At 45.3% G+C, this 11,606-nt stretch overlaps 2 protein-coding genes across 4 annotated transcripts in view; one reads left to right on the plus strand and one right to left on the minus strand.

The window, feature by feature from the left end:
* Nucleotides 1–6,216, minus strand: part of UBE3D (ubiquitin protein ligase E3D) — a 79,303-nt gene extending 73,087 nt beyond the window's left edge. For both annotated transcript variants that reach the window (XR_011697022.1, XM_071547836.1), the window contains exons 1-3: nucleotides 6,119–6,216; nucleotides 5,597–5,799; nucleotides 2,998–3,088 (exon numbers count right to left, since the gene is read on the minus strand). Coding sequence is in view for 1 of the 2 variants with exons in the window: in XM_071547836.1 (XP_071403937.1) it covers nucleotides 2,998–3,088; nucleotides 5,597–5,799; nucleotides 6,119–6,180 (356 nt within the window). In the remaining variant the exon portion in view is untranslated. The remainder of the gene's footprint in view (nucleotides 1–2,997; nucleotides 3,089–5,596; nucleotides 5,800–6,118) is intronic.
* Nucleotides 6,217–11,484: 5,268 nt separating this feature from the next.
* The window catches only part of DOP1A (DOP1 leucine zipper like protein A), a 66,752-nt gene continuing 66,630 nt past the window's right edge, over nucleotides 11,485–11,606 (plus strand). The window contains exon 1 of one of the 2 annotated variants that reach the window (XM_071548674.1): nucleotides 11,485–11,570. The gene's annotated coding sequence lies outside the window, so the exon portion shown is untranslated. The remainder of the gene's footprint in view (nucleotides 11,571–11,606) is intronic. The other variant, XM_071548673.1, reaches the window with a different exon arrangement.

Raw genomic sequence — 11,606 nt, forward strand, 5'->3', positions numbered from 1 at the left:
TGAGGTTCACAGGGTACTGATTAAATTGAGACTGCTAAATACGGTGATAAAACCTAGGCAGACATGGGAACTTTTGTCCCCAGATTTGCTCCCAATAATAACTTGCATTAGGAACCAGAATAGTGTTTTGGGCCCTGTCATATTTGGTCCGTGGTTGTGTTCATCAGTGTGGTATGAGAAAATACTGCACAGTTTCACTGTGGAAAACTCAACCTTTGAAAAAGAAACATTAGTGTAACATCAAACTGCTGAGAACTTAGCTTTTAACAAAGGAACAGAACAATAAAGAATAGAGACACTGTTAGCCTGGAGACAGTATCTTAAGCTGTTGCAGCCTCAGCTGGTGCACTGTCCATGCTCAGGCTGATGCTGCAGCTGGCAAAATTCCACTCTAGAGAGGAGATATAAGGTGTGGACCTGGGCTGAGGGTATGAGGAGGACCTGATGTGCACCATTTTGATCCAGGGGATGCCCTGAAGGCACACTGCCTACCTACCCCTCCTGCCTCAGCTGGTGCACTGTCCATGCACAGCCTGATGCTGCAGCTGGCAAAATTCCACTCTAGAGAGGAGATATAAGGTGTGGACCTGGGCTGAGGGTATGAGGAGGACCTGATGTGCACCATTTTGATCCAGGGGATGCCCTGAAGGCACACTGCCTACCTACCCCTCCTGCCTCAGCTAGTGCACTGTCCATGCACAGGCTGATGCTGCAGCTGGCAAAATTCCACTCTAGAGAGGAGATATAAGGTGTGGACCTGGGCTGAGGGTATGAGGAGGACCTGATGTGCACCATTTTGATCCATGGGATGCCCTGAAGGCACACTGCCTACCTACCCCTCCTGCCAAGTACCATGCTCCATCTCCTTCTCCTACTCGGCAGCTTGTTAAGATTCCAGGGGCTGGTATGTATTGTTTTCTATCACAAGTAACAGGATAGATTTGCTTTACTTACTAATAAATTTGCTTTGCTACCTCAGTTGTGTTTTAGCGTCTTTTTTTTTGTGTGTGGAAATCCTCCTGAACCCATAACACAACTGAGTCTCTAACAGAAAAGAGCCACTTAGGCTGCCTTCAAGGTCAGAGTTAGGACCTTTCCCTCCCCTCTCCAGCTGAGGAGGAGAGTGATAAAGCAGATGTGGTGGGCACCTGGCAACCACCCACCACAAGTCTTTAAGAATTTCTTCATAACAGAAATAAAACCTTAAAGAATTGTTTTACTTATTTAGCACAACTGGAAGGAGAGGAAAATAACCTGAAAGCATCATAAATTCTTTGCAGCTTTTACATCGTGGAAGAAAAAAGAAATCTAATCACTTCCTCTAACGTGGGTAATGTGAGAGTAATGGAGAAGAATGAGAGACATGACCCTAACCTCTGAAGAGCAATCACAATCACAGAAAGAAACAGACTGAGCCAGAGGATTTCAGAAAATGTAGTCAATTTTCTTGCACCAAGGAAGGATTACACACATTTAAATCATTCCTAATGTATTTCTCTAATCCAACCTTTAAAATGACGGCTTCCTATGCAGTCTCTAACAGTAAAAAATAAGCTTCAGAATAGGTTTGTGGTGGGTTTGGGTTTAGTTTTTCATTTTAACCCAAATTCCTCAGGATTCAACTGAAGATACTGCCACCTTCTTTGCAATCAACTTCTTAGATATTGGAAGAGTCTTATGTCTTCTCCACAACCTTACCTAAACTAAGTTCCATTTATTTCAATTTTTTCTCCAAGATACCATTTTCTAGATCTTGGGTTTCTCTTATTACAGACCACTTCCTAGTAATTCACACTTTGGTAAGTTCTTCTTCACACAGGTCTGTAATTTCAATCCCTCCACCCATTCTGCTGTTATAGTTAACTGTCCCTGGAGAGATGAATACATGAATTCTGTAGCTAAAAGTTCTGCCTATACTTCTCTCTTCCTTTTGGAAATGCTGAGACAGAATTTTTTGGATACACTGGCAGCTTCACTTTTCTACCCTTGTCTTAGTCTCTTTAGTGGCAACATTCAAGGAGCCCAGAGGTTCCCTGCAAGACAAAATGCCAAGTAAAGAGCCATGAACATGTGCTTTTTTTTCTTTCTCAAAAATTCTGCTTGCATCATGTTACAGGATTCCGAACCAAAGTATTTAAACTCTATGCACAGGAAGTTGTTGTGTTGAAATTTAGAAAAACACCCACTGAGAAACGAAAACATAAAAGTGCAGTATGTTTTGAAAGGAAATGTTACTGACTAGAAATTAGAAGTTTCACTACTCTACAAATGTATCAAAATAAGAGTTATTACTAGACTTTTTGATGAGACATTTCAGAAGAGAAAGCAAAAAAATCCTCAGTCAGTTACATTCAGGTTAGCCACAAATCCATACCTATGACAAGAAAGTAACAGGAGTTTAAAGAATGTAACATATTTGTATTACCATTCAGAGAATTAAGAGTCACACAGATCACAAAAGGTTGTAAGCACATCTCTAACAACTCTTATATATCCAGCTGAAGCTGCCAAAATTATTCATCAGAAGAGCCAGATTATGCAGCAGCTTTTTATTGAATTTCTCATTCACTCTGCAGGCTTTGTAAGGAACAAGTCATACAGCTAAGACACAGCTCCTGTGTTTCCCAAATTCAGCACCCCTGAACTGTGTGGAGGTAGACTTTGCTTAACAGATAAAAGGGAGCTGTAGTCAATATCCCCATTCTGAGCAGCCACTCTATGATTACAGCAGGATAACTGAAGGAAGGTTATAAGATACTGAATAGAACTGAAGAGGATGACTTGAAGTGCAGAGGAAGAAAGTAATCAAAAATTAAATGAATATATAAACACTGCTTCAGGTAATTTTGCTTTTTGTCATCCGTAGTGCATCAAGTGTGTTCCTGTCTATCAATTTTAAAATACATAACTTTTAGCTGTCTCTAAGTATACAAAATAATATAAATACCAATCACTATGGCATTTATTGCTATAAATACAAGACACTGCAGTACTCACCGGTCTTTTACTACGATGTCACCACAGGACTGACAGTAAAAGACGCATTTCTTGTGTGGTTTCAGGCTTTCCTTCAAATCAAAAACCAGATCTATAGATGGAAGGAAACATATTAATCTTCAAAATTGTGTAAAATGTTCAGTCACTTATACAGAAAAGTCATGCCAAATACTTCAAACCAAAAAAGATAAATCTAAGGGAAAATGAAAGATGCTGACATTTTAAACATAATCTTATTTTATTTACCCATAGAAACAAGTATTTAATTTCAGGAAAAACTTGCCATCTCTACCTTATGCTCCATATTGCTAAATAGGAACTGTCTATATGAATAATTATTTTCAAGGTGCAAATCCTCTCCACAAGGGGAGTTGAGGTATCAGTATCCTTACAGAGATTGTATAAATCAAATTCAATGCCACTCATTTGAAATGATATTTCTGACAATCGGTCTCTCTGCAACATGAGGACACACCCCAATATGTAACACAAAATAGTCAGGACAGGGAGCGGAGGAAGGCATCAGTTTTAAATTTTCAGGCAGATATGAGACCAGCCACTGTGGTACCACTCAAGGAAAAGATAGTGAGCAACGGCCTCTGCAGGCCAGCAAAGCAAAAACAGTTGCACAAAAGCCTGCTCAGACAACTTTGCCAAATTAAAAAAGAAGCTATAAAAGCCTCCCCACGTTATCCAACAATATCAAGCGGAAGAAAAGTAAAACTTTAAGCCTAGCTCTGTGTATGAATATGCTCTGCATCACCCACTTCCTCAAATTTAAGAATTAAAGTATAGTCTCAGCACTGGCATTCAGTACTTAAAATTTAGGATTCAATCACAAGAGAAAAGGTTCCAGAATTTCATGTAAGAGACAACTAGTTTTGTATAATAATATGCAAAAAATAATATGCAATATTAAGTTAACTAAGATTATCCGATATATACATTGATTACCATCTGGTTCACATATATGTTTTTCACTAGTATGAATTTCCAAGGTACATTTTTTAAAACTTCATCATTCCTGAAGCATTCCTCATTAAATAGGACACACTAAATAATTTCAGTATAATTGAATTGCATAATCACATGCATAATTACAGATTAACGTACAGATGCAATCTCAGCATATTCTAAAATCAACACAGTATTCCAATGCATTTCTGGTGCTGAAATCATTACTGTATATCACAGAATGGTAGTTTTTTGTTATTTAATATAACTTTTTGTGTTATATCCTAAGAAAGTAATCTAAAGACATTGAGTGTCAATTCCAGGATGAAAGAAGTACCAGCTGTACTACCATGCTTTCCATTTATTGCTAACACATCCTGGACCTGAATTAGCACCATGGAAATAATGAAGGTAACTTTGCAGGTGCCACCTGTGACATTAACCTATGCAAACCCTGGCTGTAAGAACAATAAGCCCCAACACAAACCCACAGTCCTTAGTGATTAATTGCTCAGAGATGTACAGCCTTAGCCTGACAGCCTGGATGGGTCAGATTGCTGCCTTTTTGTGGTGACAGGACAAGGAGTAATGAGTACAAATTGAAAGAGAGGAAATTTAGATTAAATATTAAGAAAAAATTCTTTATTGTGAGACCCCCAGAGAGGTTGCCCAGGAGGGCTGTGGAAGCCCATCCCTGGCAGTGTCCAAGGCCAGAATGGATGAAGCCTCCAGCAGCCTGGTCTGGTGGGAGTTGCTGCCCACATCAGGGGCATGGGAACCACATGATCTTACAGGTATCTTCCCACCCCTTAACATTCTATGACTCTCAGATTTTCGGCTACCAGGAGAGGAGGAAAATAGCTTTGGAGTGCTACAGGGAAGTGGCAGTTAAATGCCACCCTGACATCAGATCTTGGAAGATGAGCAGGGTCAGCCCCAGTCAGTACTCAGATGGGACCCCTCCTGGGAATACTGGAGGCTGTAGGTTCTAGTCCTGAGGACTTCACTGTCACTGTCCAAGCTCGCTCGGCCGTGGCAGATGAACCTCAGGACTTAAACGGTGGGGCCAATTCTGTGCACCCTGTGCCTCACCTAAAAAATCCACTGTGCAGGCTGGAAGGGCACACCCACATGGGGAGAGCCCTTCCCAAATCTACATTCGCAAAGACTGGCCATACATACACCATGGGAAAGCACGTGGGGAGGAATTGAGAGCAGCTCTCAAAACTCCCACGACGCCCCATGTTTCTCTTTCACTAGGTATTTTTAATTGCGCTTTGAGAGAGAGTAATCAGGCATTGCAATGGGCTGCCCAGAGAGATGGTGGATTCGCCATCCCTGGAGGTCTTTAAACTGAGATTGGAGGTGGCACTGAGTGCCATGATCTAGTAAAGGGACTGGAGTTGGACCAAGGGTTGGACTTGATGATCTCGGAGGACTTTTCCAACCCAATTCATTCTATGATTCTATATTTTTAAAGGGCCAATTCCATTAAAATGGTCAAATTCCACTAAAATGTTCTCAGCTCCCATTTGCACCTCCAGTTCAGACCCAGGATAGCGCCCTCCCGCGCGCGCTCCCGCTCCCCCCGCGCGCGCTCCCGCCCCCCCGCGCGCGCTCCCGCTCCCCCCCGCCCCGCGCTCACCGGCGGGGGGCGGGGGGCGGCGCAGGCGCACGCGCAGGTGTAGCCCGTCCCCGCGCACACGCCGCAGCGCGCGGCAGGTGGGCGGTGCCAGCCTGACCCCTGGCGGCAGCGCCGCCGCCGTGCAGGTCCTGCCGCGCCGCAGCTCCAGCGAGTCCGCCCGCACCGACAGCTCCTCCGCCGCGCCGGGGTGCTCCGCCGCCGCGCTGCCGAGAGAAAGGGAGCGGCGTTTGCCTCGGGAAAGGGGCCGCCGGAGCGAGCTGCTGCTGCTGCTTCACGCAGCGCAGCCTGCAGCTCCCCGCGCCCCGCACCGGCATCTCTCCTGGGGGAGAGGAGCAGTCGAGAGGAATAAATCACCGCTCTCAGGAAGCGTTTATTTGCACAGTAGCCCGCGCTGTGCCGAGCCGCACGAGCAGGGAAGCGCAGGAGGAGGCAGCGCCCGTCCCCAGCCCGCTCCCGGCTTTGGACGCCGCCCCGCACCCCCCGCACGGCCCGAGGGCGGCGACGGCAGCGCCTCCGCACTACCGGATAACCAGCAACGCGCTCTGCGTCCCGCGCCTGATCTCCATGAGGAACCCGCCCTCCATGCCGGCGGCTCCGGGAACCGCGCAGGAAGCGCCGCTCTGCTCTCCCGCTCGCGGCCGGCGCAGGCGCGGGGCCCGCCCGCCACAGCGCCGCCTGGGAGCTGCGGGATCGTGTTATCGTGGAATCTCTGGGGCTGAAAGAGACCTGTGAGATCATCCAGCCCAAGCGTACACCCGACACTACCCTTGAAACCCCTACACCACTAAACCGTATCACCAGCGCTAGATCCAGATGCCTCATAAACGATCCCAGGGATGGTGACTCCACTACCCCCCTGGGCAACCTATTCCAACACCTGACCGCACTAACAGTGATTTTTTTTTTCTAATATCTAGTCTGGATCTGCCCTGTCTCAGCTTAAGACCATTCCTCTTGTCCTTTTCCTGAAGACATGGTAGACGAGACTGGCCCCTACAATCCCCTTTCGGGGAGTTGTAGAGAGCAGTGAGGTCCCCCCGAGCCTTCTCGAGACAGCAGTCCCGGCTCCGTCAGCCGTTCCTCATAGGACATGTTTTCTAGACCCTTCACGATCTTTCTTGCCCTCCTTTGGACACGCTGCAGCACCTCTATGTCCTTTTTAAAGTGAGGGGCCCAGAACCGAATGCAGAACTCGAGGTGCAGCCTCACCAGTGCTGAGTGCAGGATGAGGATCACTTCCCTTGCCCTGCTGGCTACACCTGGGCACTGCTTTCTCATGCTGAGCGGGCTGCCCTAACCCCTAACCCCAAGTCCCTTTCTGCTGAACAGCTGTAGCACAGTGTTTGCATGCTATCAAGGCCTCCTCATTGTCTCACTCTGAACCTCCCAGCAAGTAGGCTGCAGGTGGGCAATAGGCTGGGGCAAGGGGAAGGTAGGACAGATGACTTGAATTGACCAATGTTACTCCATAGCATGTAATGTCAGGCTTGGCAGTCAAAACTGGGGGTGTAATCTTTCCAAAACAGCCATAGCTTGGAGGCTGGCTGGGCATTATCAGTCTAGTTGTGGGAGTGATTGTTTGTATATTTGACTGGGGGTGGGGGGTTCCCCCCCTTTCCATTCCTTACCAAACCATCATTATCTCAACCCACAACTCTTGCTTTTGCTCTTCTGGTTCTGCCTATGTGCAGCAGAGAGCTAATAGCTGGCTGGTCTCACCCCACCAAAGTTTAGTCTGAGCAGAGGCCTCTGCTGAGCCAAGGGCAAGCTTCCCAGGCAGTGCTGGGGACTGTCCTGTGGCGTGTCACTGAACCAGCATTTATCCTCTGCCTTGTGAACAAATCCCTCTCTGCCCTTCCTCGCAACTTTACAAATTCCTCCCAGTCCACGTTCACCCAGATTTTGAATGCTATGACATGGCACTCATAACAAATGGACCCTCAGCACAGGCAGCTGCTGCTCTGAGAGACTTCCTACTGCCTCTCATGAGGTCTTTTGTCAAGAGACCGTAAGCCCACCCTGACACCCCTGTCAGGGTGTCCTTATCTTATGAGCACTGGCACCGCTGCACACTTCATCCAGCATGTCACCTTCACAGGATATAGGAAGCTGATGGTCAGTGTTCAAGGACACCAAGGAAAGAAGCCTTTGAAAAAAAACTCTTTCCTCCATGTTAACTGCTTGTTTTTTATGAAAGCTACAACACCTTCTGCTGTTGTAGTTAGTTGGAAACATGATATGCAAAACTTCAAGCAAAAAGGCAAATTTGCTTATGCTAATTTTCTAGTAATTTACTATTGAAGACATGATTACTTTGAAGTAATCTTAGTCATTGGAGTTATCAAAACCAAGTAGGAGAGTTCCAAAGAAGCAGATAGAATAAGATTAGATTTTTTTGGGAAGATTACAGTAGGAAATAATTAACTCTCTCAACCAACTTGTTTTGTTGGGTTTTTACAAAGCATGGATTTACTGAACTATTCTAAAATGCAGATTATACTGTTTACATGCTATGCTGAGTGTGGTGTTCAGAGATTTTGTTGTTGTTGTTTGTTTCCTTTTTTAAGGAAGAAAAAATTTTTGTCCACATGTTGGCTTTCATTTCCAATTACTTCACAAACATACATATTACACATAAAATTGTTTGCAGCAAGTAGGTCATACTTCAAACATAAAATCCATGTAATTATTGGAGAATTGACTCCTAGTATTAGTAGAAGAGCCTTGGGCCCTGACTTCACAAAGGCTTACACAAGCCTACAAAGTTATGTAGTATTTGCAGGGTGTGAGCTTCATTTATTCCAAATTGTTTATTATAGGTTTCCCACCATTTCTGCCATGAAATAATTACACAGAAAGGAAGGTAAATATCCTACAGAGTGAGCACACTTAGCATCAGTGGTGCATCCAGAACAGTATTTTGATTTCAGTGCCAGTAAAAGGAGATACTATTAAGAAAGAGCTCCATAGTATGGTCACTTCCCGGTACTTCCCCTATGTCTCTCACTGTATTAGGGATTCTGGCAGGTACGTCCCTGACTAATTCCTTCAGTGTTCACTTATGGCTGTGTTTGTCATCAATATGAATAATGCCGCTTTGGACCTACAGATAGTGTCAAATTCCCCAGCCCCTGGTGCAATATGTTTTAGAAGTTCACAAGCTCCTTTGCAGAAAAACATTTCCTGTGCCTCCTCATTCTCATACTGAGGGGTTTGGTTAACAACAACTTTGTTACCTTTCATGATTTTGTAGATTTTAATTTCAGTTCTCTCCCCTGCCTTCTCTCTTTTCACCAAGGAGTCCCAGTTGTTATTACTCTTGCTGTACGACAGCATCAACATCTCTCTGCTGTGCCTTTCCCAACTTCTCAACATCCCTCTTGAGCCTCGATGATAAGAAGTGATGCAGTAATCAATCCAAGGCTGTGCCAGCCTTTTATGTAGGAACCAAACAATTACTTCTGTCTTCTTCTCAATATTCTTCCCAACAACGTACAATGTTTTGTGGGATGTTTTTGATTGCACATAAAGTCCATGAGACAATTTCAGAGAATTGTTTGTGAGCTCTGAACTGTAACTGCCACTACTAAATTCAGCACAAGGGAAGCTTAGAAATCCAGCCGCTCTGCAGTGCAGCAGCATGTGAATGCCTGTGGTCAGCTACTGACAGTGCCTTCCCCTCTGTGAAGTTCACCACTGTTAAATAGCTCCAAAAGCACCACCAACCCCAGTTAACAATTACATCTCAAATGCATTTGTAAGTCTCTTCAAAGAAAAATAAATTTAAATGCGCCATTTTAATTAGAAATACGTGATGCGTAGAGTCATACTCAATGCCTCAGAAAACCACTGGGAATTGTCAGCTTTCCAAAAAGTAACTGTTTCTCATCTACCAATTCCTGGTATAGCTTAGTGAGAAAAGGAATTGCATCTCCTCTTTATTATTATCCCAAGTCTGGAGAATAAAATTAGACTTCATAAAATGTTAGGTGACAAACATAAATCAGCAAGTGGAAGATTTTTAAGTATTATGAGATATATGGAAATATTTTAGACTTGTGCTCACAAAAAGTGGAAAATATTTATCATGTAAGCAGAATACGGTTTGTTTTTTTCCAGTTACTGAAGTAATTTATAACCGTAAGAACTGTTTGCTACTATGAAGCCTGCTTGAACTTGAGAATCACAATGATAACTTTGAAACTATGATTACAATCTAAGAACTGTACCCTTTATTCTGTGGAACTGGTCCTTTGAAAATCACTCTTGCAGTAAAAAAAATCCTTCTGATAACATCCATGTGGGCATTGTACACCTTTGTAAGGACCCAAACATTCAAATCACAACAAATTTTAGAAAAGACATAATACCACCACTGAGAATATAAGTGTAGAATCACAATGGCATCACAGATTGGTTTGAGTTGGAATGGACGAGGTGTGGGTCAACCTCTTCTCCCAGGCAACTAGTGACAGGATGAGCACACACAGTCTGTAGCTGAGCCAGGGGAAGTTAAGTTTGGTCATTAAAAGGAATTTCTTCAGAGAAAGGGTGATTAGACATTGGAATGGACTGCCCAGGCAGGTGGTGGAGTCACCATCCCTGGAGGTGTTTAAGGATAGACTGGACATGGCACTCAGTGCCATGGTGTAGTTAACAGGATGGAGTATGGGCAAGGGTTGAGTTCAATGACCTTAGAGGTCTTTTCCAACCTAATTGATTCTGTGAGCTTAAAGGTCATTTCATTCCAATCCTCAGGCCACATGCAGGGACACCTCCCACTAGACCAGACTGCTCAGGGCCCCATCCAGCCTGGCCTTGAACACTTCCAGGGACAGGATATCTAGAGGTTCCCTGGCAACCTGTAGTATGTTTTGTAAATTACCACCTGCTCTCTGTTTTCACCTGTACTGTATTTGGTGAACTATGGGAAGATTAGGCAAACTAAAGACACAGACAACTAAAGACACAGACATATTCATACCTTACCCATGTCCATACCCACACCCATGTCCATACCTTACCAGTGTCCACACCCATGTAAGAAATAAAATAACACGGTCTTATTACAAGTTAGTTTAGTTGAGTTAGAGTAAGATCTCTTTCCTTTATTTAGGGTTTCTTTTTATACTGCTGTGATTGTATAGGAAATTTATAGGCATCCGCAAGGATTGTAAGGTACCAGGTACTGTCTAGACCTGGCACCGAGGGCCTTTTACAACAGGGGAGGGAAAATACCAAGTACTTAAAATAAACACGCAGAGGCCCCTCTGCACAAACGTGGTGGTCTCTGTGAACAAAGGAGACCCTTCATCTGGGGGGGGATTCTTCACAACCAACAAAGGAGAAGATGACACCCCCCTCTCCCTTTGGAGAAGGCACCTCTTACAGCAAGACCAGCAAGCTGATGAATATGCATCATCTGACAAAAAACAGGCAGGCCTTCATAAACTACAAAAAGCGCAAAGTTTGAATGTAAGGTGTGCTTCCAGAACCCCTGTGGTTTGAGGCACACAGCGTGTGCTGAAAATAAAACTTTCCTCTTTGTTATACTTCGGTTCATAGGTTACTGCCATCTTCTAAATTTAAGAGAAGGAGGATTTTCCTACACCCACATCCATGTCCATACCATACCCATGTCCACTCCCCCATCCATGTCCACTCCCCCATCCATGTCCATACCCACATCCATGTCCACACCCCCATCCATGCCCACTCGCCCATCCATGTCCACACTCCCATCCATGTCCATACCTTACCCATGCCCACACCCTCACCCTCATCCATGCCCACTCCCCCATCCATGCCCATCCATGTCCCCTCCCGCAGCCGCTCCCGCACGTCCCCACGGGCCCGCCAGGGGGCGCGGCGCGGCGGCGGCGCGGGGCGGGCGGGGCGCGGTGCACGCCGGGAGCTGTCAGGGCGGCGCGGCGGGGCCGGTGTCGGTCGGGCCCTTCCGGCTCGGGTCGCTCAGGTAACACCGCTGCCGCCGCCCCCTCCCCCGGCCCCG

The sequence above is a fragment of the Pithys albifrons genome, chromosome 2 (assembly GCF_047495875.1).
Source record: "Pithys albifrons albifrons isolate INPA30051 chromosome 2, PitAlb_v1, whole genome shotgun sequence".
Lineage (NCBI taxonomy): Eukaryota > Metazoa > Chordata > Aves > Passeriformes > Thamnophilidae > Pithys > Pithys albifrons.